This window comes from Thunnus maccoyii, chromosome 17 (genome assembly GCF_910596095.1).
Source record: "Thunnus maccoyii chromosome 17, fThuMac1.1, whole genome shotgun sequence".
NCBI classification, from domain to species: Eukaryota; Metazoa; Chordata; class Actinopteri; order Scombriformes; family Scombridae; genus Thunnus; species Thunnus maccoyii.
The window spans coordinates 14,022,022-14,048,812 of NC_056549.1; the positions used below are offsets into that span (position 1 = coordinate 14,022,022).

General features: G+C 40.5%; 1 protein-coding gene and 1 long non-coding RNA gene across 2 annotated transcripts; one reads left to right on the plus strand and one right to left on the minus strand.

The window, feature by feature from the left end:
- Positions 1-722: 722 nt before the first annotated feature.
- LOC121881819 (estrogen-related receptor gamma-like) lies at positions 723-22,932 on the minus strand. Its single transcript, XM_042389549.1, has 8 exons — positions 22,594-22,932; positions 18,352-18,603; positions 18,052-18,209; positions 16,513-16,629; positions 10,511-10,621; positions 8,997-9,179; positions 2,769-3,038; positions 723-2,646 (listed from the first exon to the last, which is right to left on the minus strand). The coding sequence occupies exons 1-8, from the start codon at positions 22,647-22,649 to the stop codon at positions 2,402-2,404; spliced, it is 1,392 nt and encodes a 463-aa protein (XP_042245483.1). The 5' UTR covers positions 22,650-22,932; the 3' UTR covers positions 723-2,401.
- Positions 6,203-9,121, plus strand: LOC121881820. Its single transcript, XR_006091922.1, has 3 exons — positions 6,203-6,356; positions 6,472-6,595; positions 9,049-9,121. It is a non-coding gene; the product is annotated as an uncharacterized LOC121881820 (long non-coding RNA).
- Positions 22,933-26,791: the final 3,859 nt, after the last annotated feature.

Consider the following 26,791-nt stretch of genomic DNA (forward strand, 5'->3'; position numbering starts at 1 on the left):
CAACGCTCTATTTTAACCACCTTCTGTTTCACATTTATAAGAAATGTACTGTGTAAACAATTAGTAAATGGATTTTAAACACAATATAATGTGACTGTAAGTTGATATAAGGTCACATTTTATGTATTTAATTTTAGCATATATGTATTTTTCAAAATCTCCAAATGTATAAAGAGATAATAGATGATGTACGATATAATATATAAGTATTTATGTATCATATTCATTGACAAAGTACTTATTATAGTTCTATTTTAATGATTATTTATCTATAAATACAACTTCATGCTCCATAACAACAGAGAAAACTCCAAGGCAACAAAATGCTGCTGAAAGCCTCAGTAAGAAATCTCGTAAGTAGACATTGAATTAATAATGTTTTGTCAAACTATTATTTATGAACCTTCAGGCTCAACATGTCTTCTTATCAAACTATTATTACCTGTCGCCAAAAACTATAAATATATGAGGAGGAGGAGGAGTCTGTTTCTCAGGATCACTGTATGATGAAAGGATGAGTCGGCTGCTTCGGCCTCCGTCAGCCTCAACAAGCATCAGATGACCAGCGCTCCCCGGAGCCACTGTTAGACTTCATTACAGTACGGCTGTTAATTATAAATCTCCATCCAACTGGGCTCTGATGGCCTAAATGTGCCTAACTTGGAAACGACATTCCATTGTCAGACAGTACGGAATAGACTTCACCCACTTACCAGCTCTTAATGAATTTGTTTCAGAGTGTTATTCTCTTCATTGAGAAAGACGACACTGAGATGATATGAGCTTTGCATTGAGGGGATCATCTTTATTGCCCAAAGAATCCACCTGAGAATGAAATAGCACGGCACAGCTCTTCCAAACAAAGCTTATCTGCATCTTTAAACATCTCCGTTGGCATAAGACATGACGTATATACATCAAAACATACATTTAAACCGTCATATTGCTGCCACATCTCATCATTTTGTCACAAAAATATGCACACATTAGTGTCACAGTACCTTGCGATATTTAAGGAGTAAAATAAGGAGCAAGACTTTTTATTTATTGTACTGAGATTCCTTCCCGAGTTTAAATCCCTTCATTTAATGTGTGCGACAAATTTCAGATATAACTATTCTTCACACAAAACACACTAACAGATTAACAAAGGGCCATCACCAGTATCCCCAAACGTTATGGCTAAAAGGAAAAAAGTAGTGCACAAATTTCATCCTACACATAGACTTCTACCATAGAAAGGACATCAAGCGCCTCCCTACTCCAGATTATACAGTATGGCAGCCATTTTACATAGTTAAAGTTATATCTATGGGTCTACATAACTCTACGACATTATGATCTTCAAGTACGTACTCCACTTATAATCAGGTTGTCTTGAATTTCATGATATGGTATAGGTATCAGTGCTGTAAGTGTAGCAGAGAAGCTAGTAAAAAATTATCTTACAATTTAAAAATCTTCTTAAAAATTATTATCCACTGTAATTGCTTGAATCTACTCTTCATTAATGCCACATTAGTAAATAAAAAAAAAACAGCAAAACAACAGAAATAAATATCACTTTGTTGTCATACAGTTGTATCATGTTAAGTATTCTTTCCCTGAAATTTTCTGCTAAAATAAGGAGGCCGGTTATTGTTTCATGAGATTATCTCTTCCCTTATATATATATATGTATGAATGTTTCCCATGTAGTGAATAGATAGATAGATTTTTTTTTTTTGCGATACACAACAGAGCAGGGATGCAGGTTTATGTGAATGTCTTACAGGCCACATTATATTATTGTGGACATTTGCTGGTATTTTTAAAAGTATGAGTCTTTACTCTTTGGCAAGACTTACCTCTTAGGACACATTTACTGTACCTTCTCTATACAAAAAGGATAAATAAAACCATAGAAGGCTCTCTAAATGCACTAGAATGCATATTAACAGGCTTAGAGATGGGTGTAATAATCCACGAGGATCTTCAAGTATCAGGTGGTCGTTTGACAAAAGAAGCTCTACTTTTGGCATGTAATTGTAAGTATCTCTAGAAGGCGATCCTTCTGCTTTTACGCTGTCTGGTCATCCGTCTTCAACATTTGAAGCGGGCCAACGCACTTATTTCAGTGTCACAAACATCTTTGTCGCCGGACACTAAATGCATTTCATTCACTTCCATTCAAACTTTCATTGGAAGGAGGACAGGTGTGGCTCTAAACATGTTCCAACTGCTTGCCTATAGAATATACTTTCCCGGCGTTTGCAAAGTCAAAACTTTATTGTCAAATGCAAGCTGAAATGGACAAATACATGGTGTCAAACCCCACCGTTACCCGTTATCCTTCACTTCCTCTCATCCTAACCGCTGCGCCTACGGTTTAGGACGACTCTAATGGCTGTCTGTGTTCAGTTCAGGCTTTAGCCTCCAGCAGTTCGAGGAACAGTTTGTGCATAGGCACGCGGCCATCCTGTTTGATGCTGCAGAAGTGCTGGACAGCACGAGCAGCCGTCTGACGGAGGAGAGGAAGGGTCATGATCAGTTTACCAGCTCGCCGAGGGTCCTCTGGGTGGTGTTTGACTTCGTAGTCCTGTAAGGCCCCGTGAAGGACATCCTGGAGTCTCTGAACTGCCTCTGAGTCTTCAATTTGCATGGAGTCTATTAAAAGAGAGAGAATTGAGGGATTAAAAATTAAATCATTTAAGTGGACAAAACCTGAAGATAAATAGAAATTAAAAAATGTGCAGATACAGAGCCAAAGAGTCTCTGTAACTCTGTACCTGAGTTAGCGAGAGCGATAGCTTTGAGGACCACAAACTCCTCCTTCTCCAGCCCCATGGCCTTGTACTTCTTCACCAGCTGCAGGATGGCGTTGTTGAGGTCGAGCAGCCCTGCTAGCTTTGACTGCTCTTCATCCATGATGTAGTCCTCGGCGTACACCAGCTTGTCCTCCAACGCCAGTGAGCGGAACACCACTCGCAGGATCAAAATCTCCATCCAGCCGCTCTGCAGGAGACTCATCTGGTCGGCCAGTGAGAGTGAGGGGAAGCCTGGAAACACAGGAGGATAAAAATGGACTAGTTACAGACACTGCGGCTAGTACTTTTTTTGAGTTTAAAATTATGCTGCCTGAGGAAGAGTTCCAAGCTGAAACACACTGCAATCCAGAGTGGCAGCTTGTTCAAGCCTTTTTTCTGTTCTCCATTAAGTGCCTCTATTTGTGCACATACTGAGCATATTGAATTCTCACACTTCTCAGCATTCAGTGGCTCACTTTCTTCTTTGTGTTTTTGCTGACCCATTTGCCAAGCCTCCTTCTACAGCTTGCTTGTTTGTTTTTGTGTGTGTGTGTGTGTGTGTGTGCTTGCGTGTGTGTATTATTTTAAATAGAATGCCCTCATAGCCTGAGAGATGATGTTGTTTTTCTCTTTAAAGCTGCTATAATTAAAGTCCCCCTCCACTCAAAAATGTGTTTTGCTTCTTATTACTTCAGTTGGATGTTTGAGTTTCACTGTGCAGAATGATGTATGTGCAGAGTTAGACGGTTGAAAGCTGTTTCACATTCATCTGCTGAAGGAGGAAAGTGCTCAACTTAAATCTGAGTATAAGGCGTGTACCTACGAGCATGATTCGTGACATCACAACTAGTTTGGAGCCAATCGTGGTCCAGTATACAATCCTACACAAGTGTGATGTGGAAACTTGAAGTCTCCAGTGCACAAACACTGAGAATAGACTCTACAGTGAAGTAGGAGCGACATAACTCTGCAGTTATTGTGATTAATTTATATTGTTGTAGCCATACTGCTCCCTGAACCTGCTACTTCTGTTACAATTAGTGACTTCCTACAGTTCCCAGCATGCTTCACAACATGCCTGATATTAGTAGACTCAGCACGGAGAAAGCATTAGCATTTGACATACTAGCAGCAAAAATTGTTTTTGTTGTCCTGTAAAAATGAGCCATGTCCCTTATTTCAAACAGTTTTATGATTGAATTCTGGTCTAATGGTCAATTATATCTGTTCACTGTTGATCCATAAGGCAATTCGGTTTACAGTGCTTCGCTAGCTTGTTGTGCTATATATCACAACCTCTTGACTTTGTACTACATTGTTAATTTCTCAAAGAACTTCAGCACAAAGTCAAGTGGTTGCGATATTGTTACACGGAACTACTCTCCAGAGACTGAAAAGGTTATCGCTGTTATTAATCTTTGGAGCCGTTTCTACACAAACTACCATGACTGTAATCTTCATGGTGAGGGAACATATGTCATCCAGCAAAACACTGTGGCTCAATGACGTGTTTTTAATAGTTTTTGGATGACAACGGAGGAGTACAGAGGAATACGATATATCAGGATTTCACTCACACACAATACTTATAAGTAGGATTGTTGGTTTGTCTCTGCACATGACATTTGTTGACAATATAGAAAAATATAGAAAATCGCCTTTAATGAAACGGGCTATATGTGCCTTTAATATCTTCAATAGTGCAGTTTTCTTGCAGCAGAATGATTCACTCATAAGCAGGTCACACTGCAAAGGGCATAACAAAGGACAGAGGGAGTGAATAGGTGGTGAATTTAATTACACTCTGTGGGACACACCCACTTTGATTGAGAATTACACCCCGCAGGAGCATGATTAAACCCGCTCACGTCTCCTGCATAAACCTGCATACACACACTCACACACACGTTTACTGTAATTAAAGAGATGATTTTACAGAGCGAGGGGAGGAGGGGGAGGTGTTTGTATTTTTGACACCATCAGTGATTGTTATCTGGATCCACTGCTCTTTACAATCTGTGGGGACGTCAGTGGCGCCCTTTCCCCACTATCGCTCCCTGATTGATTGGAAATGCTGTCTGTGTACAATTTCATTGGCCGATAGGGATCAGTATTCTGGCACTGGACCATCGATCAGGGATAGAGACCTGTGGGAGTGTGTGATGAAATCTCAGGCAATATATTGATAGATTTTAAGGACAAGTGAAACCTTCAATAAAGAGAAAAGACCTAGTTGTAAAGGGACAAATGGTTTTTTCCAAATCAAAGGGCACTGAGGGCATTAAGGAGTGTTGACATAAAGGGAGAATTGTCTTGGCAGAGTTAGGTGTATCATATCAACAGTAACAGTCACACCATAGTCGCTCACACACACACACACACGCACACACAACACACACACACACACACACACACACACACACACACACACACACACACACACACACACACACATTTGATAGCCAACTTGCAGTAGACTCAAAAAAGGGCCAAAAGCAAAGAGGGCAGTTGGTCTTTAGCCAGCTCATCTGCCAGTCTGGCCCCTCAGACTTCAGACCACATCACTGTCAATCTGCCTGATAAGAGCAGACACAGAGAAGGGGGGAGCAGCCAGGACAGTAGCCCCATGACACTCACCTCCCCCTGGGCAAAGAACTCAGATGGCCCGGGCCACTTTGCCCAGGACCCTGGTTCTCCCAGCGATGAGGGCCGTGTGGCCTGCCACTCATCCAGAGCAGATGTGACATGGCCATTACGCTGCTAGGAACGAGCAGTCTTTTTTATATATCCTTTTTCTATTTGTATGTGTCTTTTTTCTTTGTTTTTTGGTTAGGGGATTTTTTTGTATCCCAGTGGCCAAGCTGTCTTGGTGTCTTTTACCTCCTCAACCTTGAATGATGCTATTGTCCCTTCCTTTCATTTTGTCTTCTGTCATTTCATCTTAAGTCATCCTCATTTTTTTCCCATTACTGTCTTTTCTTCCCCTCATTTATCTGTCTGTTTTCTCCTTTTCTGTCTCTCTCTCTGTATTTCTCTTTTAGTTTTTATATAATAAAACAGAAGTTTTGTGCTCAGTTATGTTAGCCCAAATCTACTCAGCCTTTACTCTTACTAGAAGTTGAAAATGTTTTCAGTGATACATGTAACCACAAACTTACAATTAATATTTATCATAGATTAATGTAATCATATATTTTTTATTAAATAATGAAGCATTTAGTCTTCAGAATGTAACAAGTAAATAAAATGCTCATCAGATGTAGGCTATCTGAGCAGAAAATAACCTTACATACTCTGACAAGCAATGCAACCAAAAATTAATGATGACAAAAAGAGACAAAGAAGATTAAGAGTCTACAACCATGCTAGCGGCTCTGTAAGGCTGGATTTAGGCATAACGTGGAGCTAAAGGCTAACGGTAGCATGCTAACATGCTCACAATAACATGCTAACACACTGATGTTTTAGCAAGTAATGTTTCCCAAGTTTAGCGTGTTTTAGTTCAGCGTGTCAGCTTAAATTCTTTCCATACATTTAAGCTGCCTGTTCATTCACTTCAACTTGTCTGATGTGAGTGCACCTTTTGTTACATTTTATCTTATTATTTGTGACATTTACAAAAGTTGAGTAGAATTAGCTTGACAGCTGAAATGAAAATGAAAACATGGCTTTCTGGCTCTCACAGCCAAACCCTCCACTGGCAAAGGGCTACAAATACACTCATCAGTTGGAGTCCATCTGTCTCGTGCGTTGACAGCGAAGAGCCGACAACGGGAGAAAGAGACAGACAGTAACAGCCCCGGGGGGAGGTAATGTTCTTCTTCCTTTTCTAACAGAACAATGGAAATGCTGATGAGGGACACCAAACACCAACACACACTCAAATGGTTGCTTCATGTCCACTTTGTAGGAAGAAATGCAGGGACAAATATAGTAGAGAGATACAAGCATACACACACACACACACACACACACACCTGCTTTGTTTGTATTGTAAGCATTTCAGAGACAAGACATCAACAAAAAACCCAGGTGTTCCCTGGTGATGTTTTGGGTGTGGATAACCACGGCTGATAAAGCAGGCAGGGCTTCAGTTAGAGGAAAAAAGATGATAAGAAGACGAGACAGAAAAGAAATCGAGAGGGATCTTGGTCTTAAAAATAGTAGTTTGACAAGTCGTAGAGAAAGATGACTGCTGGAGCCTGTATCTACAGAGAAACTAATCATTATTTTCATTATCGATTATTGAGTCTTTTTTCAATTAACCCCTATAACCATTTAAAATCCGATTTCCCCATTATATTTTCGCATAAACCTGCAGAACTTTCATCTCTCCCTTCTGGCAGTGAGAATAATTACACAAACACTGTCGACATCATCAACGCAGACCCCTGATGCTTTTTACTTGAGCAGGTCCCTGCCCTGGTGACGCCACGTGGTTGGGGCGCACTGAAGACAGTCCGCCCTGTCCGACAGTCACAAACCAATCATTGCTGGTTGATGTAAAACGCATCACTACCTGCGTGCCAGTGTACTCTGGTGTACTGCGATGGCGGTGATAGGCTTAATCAGCTTTGTGTGAACTCATTTGGCAAGGGCTTGAATGTAACTGATGTTCATTTATACGTAAAAGTCCTCGGTCCTGCTTTAAGTAGGGGGTTGACAAGGTTAAAAAACGCATCGTACTCTACGATTTATGACAGTATCACATATACTGTCTTCATATTTTTCATGGCTGCATCATTTCATCAGATGGAAATATTAGCTGTGTGTCGTATGAATCATTTTATTTCTCCAAAGGTCAGCCATATTTGATCTGTTTGGAAACTTTTGCATCTGTGCTAGAATTTAAAATAAAGTTCTGTGGATTTGAGCAGCATGAGTCAGTAATCACTGCTTTTAATATATGAAATGTCTAAAAATTTGACAAATGCCCATCACAAGTTCCAAGGTGACATCGTCAGATTGTTTTATCTATAAACCAAAACTTGAATATATTCAATCAATGTTGTAAAACATTGGAGGTGGCATTTTCGCTGAATAGATGACCTTTGATGACCTTAAATGGCCCGAAACAATTTGATGATTAATAAATTATTCAATCGAGAGAGAATTAATCCACAGCAATGTCGAAAATCAATTACTCATTTAAGTAATAATTGTCTGTTTTATATCACTGTAAACTGAATATATTTGGATTGTGAACTGTTGGTTGGAGAGATTAATAGAGATTAATAGACATCAACTTGCATAATGTGAGATTGTAACAGGCATTTTTCACTATTTTATGGTATTTTATAGACTGAATGATTAATCAAGAAAATATTATTTGATATTGAAAATAATCAGCAGCCATAAATTGTTATCAATTGATTTTCTGTCAGCTGAGCAACTGATTAATGGACGAATCATTTCAGCGCTAATCTAATTATATCAGTATTCATTATTTGTTTAATTAATTCAGGCTCCATATATTTTATCTTTCCAAATCTTCATCAGACTGTAGTTTTAGGAGAATTTGTCCATTTCGAGCCCCTCGCAGCCAAGTGTGGCCCAAAACACACGTCTCAAAGTAGGAATTGTGTCATTTGCTTCTGAATACATGTTTAAGCTGACTGTAAATGTCTCAAAATCCCAAAATCAAACCAGACCCGCACTGCGAATCTCTGTAGCCTCGTCTCTAAACACCACACATTATTACAACCGTCAACATACCAGCATACCAAGGTTTTAATCCCACTAAGCTGTCAGAATGTACTTCCCCTCTCCTTTCCACACTCTCATCCAAAAGAAAAAAAAAAAACACTCTGGACATCCTTTCTGCTGTTGCCGTGTCAGAGTGAGAAGCTCAGCGTGTTCCAAGTGTCAGGAGGATTTCCGTAATTCAGACAGCACAAGGAGACGACTGCAGCTCAGGAAGTGAATTAAAACTTCCAGGTGGCCACTGGTCATCTGGTTGATAAATTAGGAACACACACTGGCCAGCAAAGGGCATAGCACACACACACACACACACACAGACAGACAGAGGCTGACTGACAGATAACACACAGGCACGCCAACATGCCTTCTCTCCTCTGGGCATCCAGCAAGTGTCTTGGCAACCACGAGTCACAACAATCCCTCCTCTGATCTGATTATAGACTTAATGTGAGCTATTGTGCGTGTAGACGGTGCGAGTGAACAGGAGACTGACTGACTGACTCTTACCTGGGATGTGTTTGGCCCAGCCGATGTTGACCACCAGCTCTCTGTCAGCCAGGTCACACAGCGTGGTCAGAGCCTTGATGTCGCTCTCGGGTACGGTGGGATCCGGCATGGCGAAGATGCCTTCTGGCTCGGCCACCAGGAGCAAAGACACCACCTTGTTCTCTACTGCACCACCAACAGAGTCTAGAAAAGTTGGAGAGAGTGTAAGAAAGGAAGTATTATATTATTATATTGCATTATATATGTATTATTATTGCAACCTTTGCTTAATCTGGTTAAGATCAAGATCTCTTTCGCACAAGAGACCTGAATACATAACATAACATATACATAAATACAGAGAGAGCAACACAACAAATATAACCAGTCACACAAAAGTATGAAAAGGCTTTAGAAACAATCACAGGCATCTCTAAAAAGACCCAAAGCTGCGTGCTTAAAATCATCAAGTGGGATGAGACGTTCAAGCTGTAAAATCCTTTTTTTATTCAGCACATAAATATGGGGCAAAGTACTAGAAGGCAATCTCCCCAGGTTGAGCATTTCAGTCTGAGCTATCAAAAATGTAATTTATTCAAGCTCACGCACTGAGGAAAATTGAACAAACACAATCAACAAGTGACGTCCATTAATTTCTGAGTGAGCAGAGATACTGGCTAATGTGTAAAGTCACAGCTGAACATTAGCCATCAAACACCAATAATAAATCTCTGCTGACTTGTTTCCCTACCAATGCATACCAATGTAGTTCACTACGCAGTTAGGCTTAATGCTACTACAGGCGGCTAGTTCCTGTGTTTACTTTCGTTGTCAGACACTTATACTAAGATTCTGAGCCTGTCAGTGGCAAAAACAAGTGGATGTACTTTGATGGGCACAATTGCCCCCAAGGATTACATTGCAGCCTGTTTCGCAGCTGCCGACTGCAGCGCTCTCACTCAATACTGGACCAATTCCAAAAGTTTTTGGCCCCATTAATCATTTAGACCCAAAATGATGGGAAAATAGGGTTGGAAATACCAGAATTACCCTTTAAGTGTTCCTTTATGGGTTGAGGAAATTGCCCTACTTCTAAAGCTAAATAAACCATTCAAAACCCCACAGGATTATCTGATAAATGTACCGCATTATGTAAAAAAACTTTAAAAAGAGTTGTTTTTATACCTCATGAAAAGTTTTGGAGATACATGGTTGCCACAGGACCGTAACATTTTGCTTTGTAAATTAAACAAGACATCCAATACAGCATTTCAAAGCGTCCCACTCCTCACTCCACAAATTAAAGCTGGCATTGATTAATGCCAACTCATTAGCAAATACTAGCTATAAAAAGACTAAATGTCACGACAAACAACAACACAGAAAACATGATTTGATTGTTTTGAACTCTCAGACCTCAACAGATAAAATCAGGGCCTCTCATATCTACAATAGAGGAATCAATTAACATATAATGGTTACTTAACAGAATGTACAGTCCTGTTCATAATGCATCATAGTTAATGTAAACTTACATGTTTTCTTCTGGGGCAAGCTGTTCTGTGGGTGCAGATACGGGCTGTTCTCAGCGTCTATTCTCCTCTTGTACTTCTGTCTGCCGCCTCGAACCCGATCCAGACGCACACCTACAGAAACACAAACGCATACCGTTGATGATGCATTTCGGTGTAGCAGTTACATTCTGAACACAAATGCACAGAAATGAACACTAACCTACATTCATACTGGATACACATACATACACAGACAGAAAATATTGCTTATAATGAAATTATAATATCTAATGCTTATAATATCAATGCTGGATTAAACGATAAAATACATCTACATTGTCGATTTCAGAGAGTAAACTCATTTAGTGCTTGTTGAAATACTACTTAAATAATATTCAGTTCGGAGATAAATTGTTCATTTGTGTGAATCTTGCGTAGATTTTGGAGGCAGTTTAATCCAAAAGTAGCCGAATTCAATCAGTGGTTTGGACTGATTACATTTTCAAACAGGTAATGAGTTATCAGTAAGAGGCTTCATGCCAGGCGTACTTTCCTGGATCCAGTAAACCATCAGGATGTTGCTCAATTATCTGCCCTCCACTCACACATCTAGATGATCCCAAGGAGACTGAACAGTATATATCTAATGTTGGCACAGCAACACGCATCCAGAAACATGACCCAACTTCTTCAGAGCAGCTGGTGACAACTGCTCCTCTTAACAAGCATTGTGGCACAGTTGTCACCATGGCGATGGGGATTTTAAGAGTGTGCATGTGTGTGTGTGTGTGTGTGTGGGTAAGGTGGCAGTTAGAAGAGGAGAAGCTGGTTGGATTTAAGCTCACGGAGGAGAAACACACATACTGAGTCACAGTCGTCCAGCCAGTGTGAATGTGACTCAGGAAGCCTTTAGTAGTGGTGTTGGATTACCTGTTCTACAGTGTAAATGGCCATAGTGGCTCTGAATAGACCTATAATTGCAGTCGCGTCTGGGAAAGACACTCTGAAGGTATTATTTGCCCACTTGACACCTCACAGTAATACTCCATCCCTTTGCACCAACAGCCTCCTGTACATATTCTTACTTATCCAGCTTTTTATGGAGGACGTCCATGAATATCTACAACAAATCAAATACAAATAAAAATCGGACAAATGAAATGTGTTGTATGGTTGCATCAGTTTACAGGAACGTTTTTGCAAACATTGGTTTGTAAAGCTGTTTTGTGTTATTTTATTTTTTACAGAATCATCATTCTGTTTTATTAATTCATGTACTGTGAAGACAGATACGTGGAAGGCTGGATGAAAGGAAAGGGCCGCTGCACAGTTGTTGAGCTGTTGGGAATGTGGCTTGTAACCTTCACTGTAAGCCAACAGGCTCTCTCATAAGACCATTATTAATTATCATGCTCAGATGTTGTAAAACAGAATACTTCCACGAATAAAGATGGGCAATTTTGACTGAAAGGTGCTCTGTCTTTCAGTAAATACACTCTCCTACCTTAAAGATCTTGTAAATCTATTTTCTATATTTCAGTTTCTTGAACACTCTTAGTGATAAGGTTCTACATAAACACAAACTTTTCTACCAAAGTTAGAGTTTTAGTTCTTTTTCATGAGAGTTTTCCACCTTTGAGATTTTCTCTTGGCCTTTCTGACTAGTTTGAAATGGGCCGGGCTCAGTTAGGAAAAGGTACTTGTCACATACCTTTGTGCATCAAACAGGGTTTAGCAATATTTGAATCAAAGACAGTTTTGGGTTTGTTTGCCATGTTGCCGAGACACTGTCAAAGCTCATCAAACCACAAACACACAGTCATAATAAAGCAGGTTAACTGAGTTTTTGAGTGTTAAACTCTTGATCTTGAGAAATTTTAAGATCTTCCCCTTGAACAAGGGCTGGACAAAAAATTCATTGAAATACCAACATTATAAATATGTTACCAACCCAAATTTAGTTTAGTTTTCAATAATTATTATGACTGTGGAGCTTGAGTTGGCATTGTGTTTGGTCAAGTTATTTCAAAGGTCAAGAAAAACGTTTGACGCAAAAGTGCGATAAGAGGATGAAATGATAACAACTACTGAGCGTGCATGTCAACAGATTAATCTCCATGAGAAGTGAGCAAAGGCCATCCACCGCTGTGATATGGTTGAAAGCCCCGGAAATGGCTAGTAAGTGGACCTTGAGTTGCGATTTTCTCGTCAAAATAAATAGTTTGAATCCCTTATAATTAAACTTATAGGTTCAACTTATAGTGTTCAACCAACTATTGGCCATCATTTTTTTTACATACATTACTCAAGAGCTTGCACTTGAGAAGAAGAGTGGGGTATTAAATAAGAGATTGGTTTGGTAGGTTCAATGCCCCCTGACCCCCAGGTGATATCCCGACAGGCAAATAGCAAGTGTGGATTAACTTGTGCACCTGGCAGTTGCCACTCCGAGGTGTGAGATGAGGGATAGGGGTGCTGCTTATGTGTGTGTTGTCATCAGATTTAACACAAACAGTTGGCAAACACTGGATTAAATCAAACAACTTTAGTGGTTCGATATGCAGGGAAAGCGTGTGCAGTTGTATTTGTGTGTGTTTGGATCTGCCAGAACACACACACACACACACACACACACACATCAGAGCTAAGTGTAACTCTTCACGGTGGAATGTGCTGACAACCAAAAGGCCAAGAATAGCTTTGGTGGATAACAAAACAGACACACACACCTCCTCCCTGTTCTCCTGTACAGCCCATCAGAGTTCGATAGACATTGATCTATTTTTTGCCACTTTCATCACTCAGCCTTCTTCACATGAGGGGATTTACAAGTTCCCAAAATGGCAGGATCAGAAACACGGACATCAAACCGCCGATCCGGCCTGATCCAGGTTACCGTGTTCGGTGGCATCCCTCCCATGTCTCCGTTACTGCTGCCACCACCAGCATGTGTTCACTATAAACAATCCCACGCTCTTCTCAGATGTTGTGACAAATGTACACATAGCTGCCAGCACCATTACTGTGTCAGTTACATTCCCTACCCCTTCTGCCTCTGGAAAATCAGCAGCAAAAAGCACACACAGTCCCTTCGCTCTGTTTGGGTGCTTTTCTGAGAATACAGATTAACATGGCATGATCAGTGGTATGATTAACACACCTGAGAGCCAGCAGGAAGTGGGGATGAGACAGTAACAAGGAGAAAGGTATTGCTGCACCACTGCCCATATTTCTTAGGAACATAAACTGTTAAACCATAAAAATACAGTACACACAACTGCATGCGTCTGATAAACTGCGATTTTAAAATACTGAGCACATTTTGTTAACATACATGTTTTTACTGCCCTTAGAGGCGACAGCAACTGTCGAACTGAGCACTAAACACGGCTTAATCAAATCCTGCCTGGGGTCTATATGTCTTTTAGCTGTGTATTTAATACGGCACTGACTCTCCCCATTAAACCTCACAGCTCCTCTGTCTCAGGCTTTACTACGGCCTCTCCAGGGAAGAGGGGCATTACGAGACACGATGAAGCGCGTTACGAGGGCGCTTACGACGGGAGTTACGAGGGGCAGTTCGCATTTCATGGAGGTCCAGAAATCCCACAAGGCATCTGGAGGAATTTACGAGGGGGGAGGGAAAGCAAAGGGGGTGGCAAGAGAGGGGGAGTCAGAGGCGGACCGGGATGCTGTTGATGCCCCTACCCTATTAAAAGCAGCTAATTTAGAAAAAGGGCAGACACACACACACTGTCACACAAAAGCACACAGAGGTGTGTGCATAAATGTCAGTGCAGACTGACGTGTTTAAACAAACTCGTATACACAAACTGATACGTGTGTAAAGATGCTATAATTCTCTGTATCTATAACTCACACACACATTTGTGAACATGTACAGCAGCAATAAACAGATGCTGCTGCTGTGTGTAGCCTATAGAAATGAATAGGTGGTTTTAAAGCACAATTCTGGTTTATTATAACTGGGATCTTATTTTTGTAGTTTTGGCTATTATTTCTACTGGTTATAATAACATTGTACTCATGAAAGTAAGTGCTGAGATCTGGGAACATGGCGGCATCACTAGAACAAAGTCTGACAGGGCAAGAAAGGAGGACTCGGACAATCACAGAAGTTGTAATCAAGTCAACAATTTAGTCTCATCTGTTTTGTTGTGTTGGATGTGACTGTTGTAAATAAATAAATTTGTTTTTATGTATCTTTGTGATACATATTTTACACTGCCATTTTGGGCAAGTCCCCCTTGTAAAAGAGATAATGTATGATTTTTTGGTTAAAAAAAGGTTTTATATATATAAACCAAAAGCGAGTGCACCAGCAATGAAAGTAATCCCTATTGCACAGAAAAACTGTATGTGCACAACTACGATATGAGAATGTCTACAATGGACAGTTTGGGTCATAATTTTATCATTCTCTTTCTTTTCTCTGCCAACCTGGGACCTTGTTTGAAGGGCTGGCTACACCAGGGTTTAAAACAAAGACATGCTGTGGCAAAATCTATTTATTTCAATGGAATTGCCACAATCATGGGGGGAAAGGTAACATCTGCATGCATTTTTCACATTGAGTTCAACTTTGGTAAAATTGGATCCACAGATTTGTGCAAAATGGAGGAAGTTGACTAATCTTGTTAGCTGTGTTGTACCATCCACTTTAATTCAACCCTCCTCTGTCTGAGTATTAACTGCTCCACACAAAAGAGGAATGGCTATGACAGATATGAAACAGGTGTTGTACAAATATGTCTTTTGAATTAACCGTGCAAACACATTTTCCCGTTAGCAACCGGTTAGCTAGCTTTTATTTACCGTCTTCAATAACAATTAAATGCCAATTAAATGCTTCATCTTTACATTAAGTATCCCTCAGCCCTTAAATTTTACCCACCACCCACCCACACACACACACACACACACACAGGTTTTATCTGCCCTCCACTTTTATTATCATCAGCTGGCCCTACACAGCATGCAACAAGTGGTCGGTACAGTAGGAGGTCACTAATGTTTTCCTTTTTGAGTCACTTCTAAATCTGGACAACAATATGTCACCAGACAGGCACACAGTCAGACTGAAGACCTGACCGCTGTCACCGGTGGAATGCGTACATGTCACCGTACTCAATCTGCAGTTTTGAGCTTATATACTGTAGTATTTCATTGGGAAAATTAACTATATACAATTTGGAATGTAAAAGCTCATCACTAAAATAATATGGTATATTTTTTTTATTTGGGTATGAATACACTAAAAAGTATAGAAATAAGGTTCAGGAATCAGAAAAACTTTATTGTCCATCACAAAGCAACGGGTTGGGTTGCTTAGGTCGCTTGTCCCATTAAAATTCCCACTTGTAAAAAAAATTCTCTCAAACATTTAAAAAAATTCTTTTAATTTTTGCAAAGTCTTGTCCCAGAAGCCCCTAGTAACAACTCCCTCCATTATCTCACTAGCTGCTGCAGGGTTGCAAACACACTTACACACACACACTGGCAGATTTCCAGAAGCTATTTTGGAGGGACGGTGGCGAAGCAGAGACTGACACAATTGAATAGTTAGTAGGCCTCTCCTCCCTCTCAAGGACTAGGCTATGCATTGTTCTGCTCTGTGTTTACTACACATACACACACATCACAGCTGGCACACAGGGCTTGAAGTTTAACTGTCAAAAGTTTTAAGTTTCACAACTACAGTACATGCCGTCTCCAGTTTATCGAGTGAGATATTAGGAGAATGTGGTAATCGTAGGGTGTCAGTAATAAAGTGAAGAAATAATCCTGGGATTGTTTCCAAGAATGCACAACAAAAGAAACCCCACTTGGACTGTTGTTAGCCTTCATCTTCTGGATGCTTTTTCTCTGTCTCAGTTGTGTAAAGGACGAGGTTTGAACTCCTGCCAAGTTTACCAACCAATCAATCCCATAAAAAGCAACTCAGTGTGTTTCAAACATTGTTTTGTCCCAGGTCTAAAAGTGAATTTCAGTGTATGGCTCACCCTCTCTCAACATCCCCACAGCCAGACATTTCACAAATCGACAGGCTTGGCAGGACTTCCTCCTTCTCTTGGTGATTTCACATTCATTGGACGCTGGGCAGCTGTACTCAATATTACCTTGAGGAGAACAAGAGAGAAGATAAAAAAACATGTTCTTTTAACTGCTGTGGAGACAATGGAGCAATAATTTAACATTACAGTCTATGACAAAATTCTCATTTAGATATTGTGGTTCACAGCTCTCTCGTTAAAAGGCAAATTTTACTAAAATATGCCAGAGCATTAAAGGGGTACTTTAAAGGGGTACTACAATGATTTAGTATTGCACTTTCATAAAGTTGGAGGGCTTGTGAGAAACAGAGTATAAAAAGAATGGTCAAAATCGAAGCAATAGAAGCTAAGATATCCTGACTTTTAATCCCTAGTATGGGTCAAGCTCCAAAAACGTTGGATCATACAATTCCCATAATGCAACAGGCTAGAATATTTTACTAGACCCTTCCTCGCTGGTAAACACTCATGTCTTTCCAACTCCACATCTCCAGTTTGTAACTTTGGCTCTCTGTTATAAATTTGTGGCCTCAAGCTGAAAGTGAGATAACCCTGATGACATCACCATGACATCATCAGGGTTATTTTCACAAGCTTTAGAGCATTTCCCTTGAGAATCACCATCACCAAGACATAATACAACTGGTTTCACAGGGTGTATAGTATTCAGGGTGTATATAAATTGAAGTTCATCGGTAAAATTAGTGAAGTGTCGGTTTGAATTCTTGAGAACAGAAATTATTGAAAAAATATTCATTTTCACTCACATTAAGTGCAATCATATCCGAGAGCACATGTTCTCAGCACCTAAATGAAAGTAACAGCCATGGCAGCCAAATGCGCATGTTAAGCCTGATGGCATTCGGCCAGTTGCAGGCGCTCTCAGCTGCCACCCTCGATCAGAAACAGGAAGTATCTGATGAGCTAGATATCAGATCTCCCCGTTTGATCTGACAGCCACTTAGGTAGCTTGACCTCTGAACCCACCTACAGTTGCCAACTTCGAGAGGCCTAAACGCAATGCAGCCTGCCAGGTCCTTGACCTGGGACGCAAGCCGACAGAGCACAGGACAATCCCTTTAAAACACGCACACTGCATACCTCTGGCTCCCACTGCTAACGGCTTTCAGGGCTGGAGCGAATGAATACATTCAGTACCATATGTTATCTCAGGCTTTTAAACTCACGCATGTTGACTATATACACGATGCGATATCAGCTGTTTGCAAACAGGTCTTTATTTAAAGGCTTTCTGCAGTTTTAGAGGCAGGAGGCGGAAGCTGTGAGCTAACTGATCGGGGCTTGTTTATACCATAACAAACGCTTAGGGTACAACTGCATCTCACCATGTTGCTTGTAAAACAGGTTTATATGATGCAGGAAAGCATTATCAGCCATGCACAATAAACTCTGTTACTAAGTATAAAACGGAGCATTTTCATGTGCATAAATGTGTGTTTTGTGTGTGTGTGTTTGCCTTTTTCTTACCCTGGATGGTCCTCTTGAAGAAGGCCTTGCAGGCCTCACAGGAGGCGACACCGTAGTGGTACCCTGAGGCCACGTCACCGCACACCAGACACAGCCGCTTGGCCACAGAGCCCAGCATGAATTCACACTTCACTTGTCCCTCTTCCTCCCCAAACCTCCTGGATAGGGATAGAAAGAAAGAATGGAAGAAATGAAGGAGAGAAATATGGAAGATTATGCTCATATATTAAAACGACTCCTTTTTAAGATCAGAAATTAGTGCCAACATAAAATCAGGGACACCATGATGCATACACCAACCTGTTTGTTCCTCCGTTGTTCGCCAATGCTGCTGGGTGCCCATAGAGGCCTGGTGAGTCCAGCCCATTGCTGAGACCATGGCCCTTCGTCAGGAGCCCATAGCTGGAGTTTGTGTCCGAGGAAGAGCTTCCAGGACTGGGCTGTGCCGGGCTGACGTCACCCTGAGAGCTGGGGCTCGGGCTGGAGGGTTCACGCTTTATGGAGGAGGGACAGGTGGGGTCCAAGCCCCTCACTGACATCCTGCCCAGATGTCTGGAGGAAACAGGGCAGAGGGAAAATGAGGAGAAGATTTAATATATATGATTGTGTGTGCACCTTTACATATTCATGATAGTGAGAGATTTCTGACATCCAGGTCAGCATTATGTTATAATGAGTCACCCTGGTATTGTTATTAATATTAATAAGTGGTGGTTAGTTTGATTAAGGCAGGCATCATTTACACAGATAGAAACCACTACTATGCATCTATGGGTTCATATATCATCTCGTATAAGCACAGTTGTGTATTTTGATTCCTCTGGTCTCTCTAATTTCTGCAGACTTTTTTTTTCCCGTCATCAATCTCCCGATGCTACGACTACATCCACCTTTCTGTCTCCACGTCCCTTCATTCATGCATCCATCCATCCCAGTCTATCTAAACCAGCCGTTTGTGATTTCCCACATATGCAAAGCTGCTGTCCATTACACTGCTTTGTTTTCAAAGGAGGAGATTGCTTAAGCAAACCTAGGGAAATGACCAAACCAGAAATCATCCGTATCATCATCACTATCATGTTCAATCCAAATTTGCACATCTTTCTATTTTTTTCTGCCTCTTTTCTTCTTTCTATTGTCTCTTTGTGTTTCTAAGTACTCAACCTGTCAAACACGGTACAGTTAACAGGTCAGTAACAACAGTTAGCAGCTTTTATTGTTAGGAAATGTTAAAAAATGTGGCAAAAATCAATTCACTGTGACACAAACAAACGTTTTTCAATCCATTAAGGAGAGAAAAAAATATACATTCTTGTGTATTGTATATGGAGAGTCGAATCAGTCTTGTGTTTTTGCATTGTGAAAACCCTTCTATAATAATTTCTTGGAAAGGGCATCTTCTAGTATCCGGTGTGCTCCACTTTTAGATCTGCATGTCAAAGTGTTTATCATTACTCTATTACTGGATCAAGATGTGACCACAACAGTCTCTGTTGAGGAGGAGAAAAAAAAAAGGATCTGAAACCAGCTGAGGTGTACAGCAGGCTCGCGGGCATGTGATCTGCACTCAAACACGCGTCCAGAAAACACACGCTCGCATCCTGGCGTCAGATGTTTGTGTGCGGATGTAAAAATAAAAATCAGAGACAGGCTTTAGATGTGTGTTCATGTGCTCAGGAACATGTTCAAGCTCCCTGCACACACAATGAGTTCATCCACATTCCCACACACACACACACACACAGACACACTTACAGACACATTTTAAAGCATGTGTCTTCATAAACACCCCGACACATACTTTCATGCAACTGTGTGTCGCCAGGCCAACTTTAAAAAACCCTCTGCTGTCTCTCGCCACCGCACACTGTAGACACACATACACACACATGCACACACACCCTCCACACACTCATACGCCTCTCCCACTCTAATCTTGGCCCACTGAGGTGGATGTTAAGACGGTCTGTTTCCTGCCATGTAAATCAGTGTTCTCTCAGCCACAAGTCATTTGGTAGGCAAAGACACTGGCTGCTTTTAACCACCCCCTGAGTAAACCATGGCCACGCGCTACTGACCCCTCTAAAAACCCACAAAGTCAGACACACAGACACACGATAAGAGACTGACTCACAACAAGTAAAGATACCAAGAGAGAGCCAACAAGAGGAGTAGTAGAGGACAACTTTAGCAACATTATTATAGCATCTCAACTGTTTTAAGTAGAGCTAATTATCAAATCTAATTCATTATCTGAGGCCATTTTAACTCCCCCCCACCCCCCCTCCAGTTCTTACCTCTCCAATCCACTTTGAAGACTATAAAAACAGTACAGTGAAGAGTGAACAGTTTCCTTTTAAAATGAGTCACTGGTACCCTTATTGGCTATCCATCACAGTCGTCCATATTGCTGTGTCAAGTCTCTGACAGGTACGGAGTGAGATATACTTTGTGCTCTCCCATTATAATGCATCACAGTGAGGAAGAGGAGGAGGAGGAGGTAGGGGGGGGGCTGTTGGCGTTTTGCTTTCATAATGAAATGGCATTTGAGTGGGGTGATCAGATGTGATGTGATATTCACTCTGACAGATTACTAATCTACAACTCCACATAAAAGCCTATCAAAAGACGGTCGGTGCAGCACGTCCAGCCAATGCAGCAGGGATAAATCAGGGAGAATGTGTGTGTGTGTCAATGGGTATTCAAAGTTATCATACCTTACCCCCCCATCCCCTCACTCCCTTTGTGTCCCAGTATCCAAAACAACTCTAATTGCACCTTGGCAACAAAGGCTAAAATGCAGCGTGAAACGACAGAGGAGCAGAAAGACAGAAGAAGAGAGGCGAGAGGAAATTACGAGAGAGGCAGACAGATAGAGGGAGTGTGAAAAAGCCGGGAAGGGAGAGACAGAAAGGGGCAGTCCTGTGGCTCATTAACCTGTGGGTGTTGAAAGACAAGAGAGAAGGCAACACTCACTTTCAAATGAGCAGAGTCATAATGCAGACAATGACCCCACCGGATGAAGGAGGAAGGAAGGGAGGGAGGGAGAGGGAAAAACAGGAGAAAAGAAGACAGAAAATAAGAGGGACAGACTGACAGAGAGGTATAAAAAGCAAAGGAAATGGACAAATCAATAGTCCTTGGGGAAGTGAAATTAAAATGATTCTCCCAATACAATATCACCAGAAAACACTTTTGAGGATCCTGTTGACCAACACTAACCTTTCAGTGCTAACCCTAAACCTGAGGAGCTCTTATATAGGTCAGTGGGGTCTCAGTAGGGTTTGTTTGGTTTTTTTTACTTATGAGCCAGTAGGAGATGAGCAGGGATCAGTGGCACCCCCAGCCAGCCGTAAGAGCCTTAGTCAGGCTTTGGACGAAGCTGTTAGCTGGGAGATGAGGTTCCTGTGCCTGCAGCGTGGACCCGCAGGCTCTGGAAACATGGATAGCGTGCCACGCAAGGGATCATCCGCGGCCGTCACCGCCTTTTCTCCCATTCTTTATCTGGTTTGTCTGTGTCGCCAGCAATCATCCGACCTGCGCATCATCCGCATGTCTGCTTCTGTCTCTGTTTTCTTGTCTGTCTCACTCGCAGTTATCTTTTTCTGCTAATGTAAAAGAAAGTTCATTTCCCGATCCCTAAAATGCTCAATGAGATGCTCTCAGTGAGGCGAGTGATTACACCACAGCTGATAGAAGCATTGCAGTGATGATAATGAACTTTTTTTTTTTTTTTTTTATGATTACAGAGGAGAAAGGCAATCAGAAAGCAGTCTCGGGGTAATTAAACAGCTGCTTTGCATGTCTTTTCACAGGCTTTCATTTTGCTTTGTTCATGTAACTGGGGGAAATGTTCACCAGCCTTGGGTTGACCCAGGCTGCAGGACTAGTTTCCTCCAAACTGGCCTTACCCATTCACCATCACTATCAACAAACAAACAGGTTGAACAATGACTGACTGTAAGCAATGCAAACACACCTCAACACCTGTGGAAATATTTGACCAAACTTCCCCAAAGGAAACATTTTAACACCTCTTCAAATCTCTTTTTATTACACAGCAGTAACTCTATATGCAAGTAGGCCTACAACTAGTAAATAATAGCAAAAAATGAGACTTTAAATTGTAATGACTGGATATGCAAACATTGCAGTGGTCAAATCTTTTCCCTTAAACTACAAATACTTTATTTTTTGTCTTATGCTTTCCTTTCTCCATCCCACCTGAGGACCCCCAAGTCTCACACTCACACAGCTCTTTTATGTGATAAATATTTGTGGAAGTTTACACAGATGTGTTAGGCATGATTACCATCCGTCAGAAGGAAGTGTTGTGAGCAAGTAGAAAACACACTGATACAAAAATCTCTGATAAATATGTTGGCAGAGGCAGAAACATTTATGACATAAACGCAGAAGTCAAGTATCCTATAAATAAGTTGATCATTATGACTTCAAATATCACACACAATATCAGCTCCATTCACACCTGTGTGACACTTTGTGCTCTGTACACTCATTTTACAGTGAAAAAGTACTTACTCTGTGTCAGAGTGGTAGGTGAAACACTCTGGGAGGTAGAGGTCGACTAAATCCATGTGCACTCTGCCACCATACTCCGAAGAGGAGAAAAAAAAAATGTCTGTGTCCGGGGACGATTGTTTCTATGTGCCTCACCTTCTCTTTTCTTCTTTATCTTATTTGTTTTTCTTCCTTCGTCTCTACAAATCTGTGACTCTCACTGCACTGTTTCTCTTTATTCTGCCTCCAAACTTGGTCTCCATCTACTGGCCTCTCCTCTGTTGTCTCACACTCTCAGTTCCTCTCATTGTCCCTCGCGTCTGTCTTCTCTGTCACTCACACGTCTCACCGACAGCCACGGGGCCACTGGCTTCCTTTGAAGTCCTGAGTGTTATGACTAGCTGGCTGTGTGACAAGGGTCTCCAAGCAAAAGCCCGGCCCTCATGAATATCCAGCCACATTATTTGAATGGCCTCTCCCCCCAAGAACACTGAGCTGGCATTAGATTGGCTCTCCTCTGAGCCAATGAGAGCCAGCCTCTCACTGGGGCAGGTGGATGTTGGGCATTTAACTGGTTTTATTTGACAGAAAGAACTTTATACAGGGATGTGGAGGGTAAATTCACATTTTTTATTAGAATATTTTGTTGTCATGACACTGGCTGATATAAAAGTAATCATTTAACAGGGATAACTTTTAAAAGGATCTCATATACTGGCCCCAAAACACTTTGATATAGGAACTCCATCTAACTATGGCGCACATTTGTAAGATTTTTGTGACTTTAAATTACAATTTCATATAACAATTTAATTGTTTTTGTATTTAGACATTTTGTTATTTGGCCTAATTTGTTTTAGAGGGTAAAAGTAATAAAAGAAACGCAATCAGAAGTCAGTTTTTGGCAGTAAAATCATTGTTTCCAGCCTCTCAAATGTAAAAATAGGCTGCTTTTCTCTATTACATATTTTAAATTGAATATCCTTAGCTTTTGGAGCAGGCAATCTGAAGATGTCCTATTGTTTTCTGAGAAAATGAGATGAGCAGTTTTCACTATTTTCTGATATTCTAGACACTAGATGACATGATATAAAAGGTGACATTAGTCAGGACAAATTTTAGATATGACCTGAAGGATCTCCAATGCATTGTCTGAAATAAAATCACCATCTCCTCACATAGATATGAAGAAACATATGGACAAACACACAGAGAGAAACACACTTTGTCGCTAAGCCTTAACTGATTTACAGCTAGCACAGTACTTTGATCTGATCTAATCAGCTATGGCTGTGTGCCTAATGTGATGCTTTTGCCTTTCACTGACAACACACACGTGCACGCAAACAGAGAGGCACAGTAAGTAGTGCTTGTCACGCAACAAAAAGGTTAACAGGTGCAACAAGATATGGTCAACAGAAACAGCATCACACAGAAAAACAGAATATGTGCTAATTTAATACTCAATCCATCAATCAAAATGTATTTATATAGCACAAGTCATCAAATGCAACTCCAAGTGCTGAACATTAAAAAAAGAACATGAGTTTAAATAAAAGCAATTTACATGAATAAAGTATAATATGTAATTAATATATATAATTTTAAAAGTTTGATCCTGCAAAAGAGTTTCAAATATAGTTCTTTTACAGACACTCTAGGGCTGCAACTAAAAATTATTTTCATTATCGATTAATCTGTCGAGCATTTTCTACTTCATGGCGATTCATTTTCTGTCGATCGACCAATTGTTGCAGCTCTAATACACTCACATGAACCGACTTTATGAAATTTTGCATCCTATAATTTATTCTGATTTTACTGAAATCCTATGAATAGAAGATCTATGAAATAATACCTTTAATAACAACAAGAATACAACAACTCACCAGTCCACTAATGAATGTTGTCATTTCTCCTGTGAGAGTGAAGTTAAGTAGCCTGAGTCTCAGTAAGTCTTATGCAACCTGTGGTCACATATGTCCTAATCCACTTAAAAGAAAGATAAACATGTGATCCGTCAGGGTCTATGTCAACACAAACCATAAACACACATTTGTACACACAAACACAACAGCTTTACAGTGTGTTTGGGGTTTTGAGATACATTTCTGAGGAATTATGGGCCAAACTCGTAAATTTGTTCATAACAGCACAGACTGAGATTTGCTGTGATTCTCACTTACATATCAGTCTGTGTGGATGTTTGTCATGGATTATGGTACAAATTTTATCAATATTATCTTGGATTAGAGTGAATAAACATGTTCTTTCCACATTTTTCAAGCTCTATCTCTGATGTGATATATTAGTATATGACTCAATATCAAGGTCCCTTGATATTGAGAAGGTAGAGCATTGGAGTATTGGCCGTCACATGCAGTTTTGTTCAAGTTCAGCAAATTCCATCTTCAATTTTTTTCAAAGGAAATTCATCATGTTTTCCTGACTATTTTTTCAGTTAACTTCCTCAATAAAATTAGACAAAGTAGCGGAAAATGCACCCTGTGCCAGTTATAATTAATCCCCAAATGATCACAGTTTGTAACCACATTTTAATTTAAAAATGTTTAGATTTCAAAGGGAGTTTGGCACTCATAAGCCTCAGACTTTCTGCTCTTTTCCTTGTTATTCCCGATCTGTCCCCTCCTCTCTCTTGGACATGACGTTGTGTTTGTGCGTTCCTAGCTGACCCCCGCCGAACCAATCTCTACAGGAATGAAATCACCTGCACTAATCTGTTGCCCAGATAAAGGCCAGACAGCAGACTGCATGGAGTGGACCTTATCTCATTATGCACCACATGAAACAGCTCGCCAACAGAAATGCATACTGCATGAAAGTAGCCACACAACACAAACATAGGTGCGCAAGCCCATGCAAACACTACGGAGAGAGTACATACAAAAAGCCATAAAAGATAGAGTGCGATTTCTAATGCTAGATAATTTTATCTCAATCATAAAACACAAAGAGCCAGACACTGAGTGCTACTATCATATCAAATCTCCTCAAGTTAATGTATTACCTTAAAAAAATTATCTACACTGAGGAATTATCTTTTATAAACCATTTAGGAAACTAAATGTTGACGTTAAAGCCAAGTGGCTCTTATCTCACAGTGGCTTTTAGTTTGACTGCTGCCATCAATGAATTCGCTTTCACGTAGTCATACATACATAAGTGACCAAGTACAGAGATTAATACTTTTATCAATGGAGCTGATACCTGACGAAGGTTGATATTTTCCTTGGCACCAGTGGAGCGGTCTTAAGACTCACCACAACAATAGTAAGGCACACTTGAGTCAAGCCAGAGCGGCGTCTAGTAGTAAACCACTTGAAGGAAAGAACACTCCTGAGTTGTTTATTTTTTCTGATAATTCACTCATTACTGTGTACCGTTGCACAAAAGGTTTCTGTCTTGCATTGCAGTGGCTCTCTGTCAATGTTTGCCGACGTAATAGCACTGAGGGTTGAAATGTGAATATAAAGGTTGCAGCTGGAAAAGATGTCGCACTCATTGAACTCAATCAGCTGGTTAAAGAGTTATCATCAAACAAGCTCAAAAAAGAAATTCAGATTAGTGATAGAAAGAATGATTTTCAAGGTTTTCATCTACTTTTTACATCTGATTGTCCTCAAAATGTATTTGACAGCGACATCTTCAGTTTGCTTGTTTGGTACAACCTAAAGCTCAAAACACATCTGTATTTAATTTAAATGATTTAAAGCAGAGAAAAGCAGCACATCCTGACATCTGAGAAGTTAGACGAACAAGATTATTTTTTAGCAAGATTCATTTTCTGTCAATTGTTTCTTTGGTTAATCAACTAATTATGCACTAATATAGATTTCATAATACCTTTTCTGGAATCTTATATCAAGGAACCTGACACCATCTTTTAATTTGATTAATTTGGAGTCGTGTTTCTGGCAATCTGGCAAATCTAAGTCCGATATACACCCTGCTTTTAGGTCTGGTTTTGTCTCGGCTGTTGAGCTGCTCACCATCACTAACTGTCTGTCTGCTGTGTGGTGGTGGGCAGATATGAGAGTGGGAGCAGGTTATTAGGGCTTTTTCACTGAAATCTGCAAACAACACTGATGAGAGCTGTGAGAATGAACCAAAACAGTAACATTGTGTGGTGGAAAACCACACGTCCCCTTTTACAAACACAGTGTTATTTGATACGTTTTTAATATAAAAATATTGATTA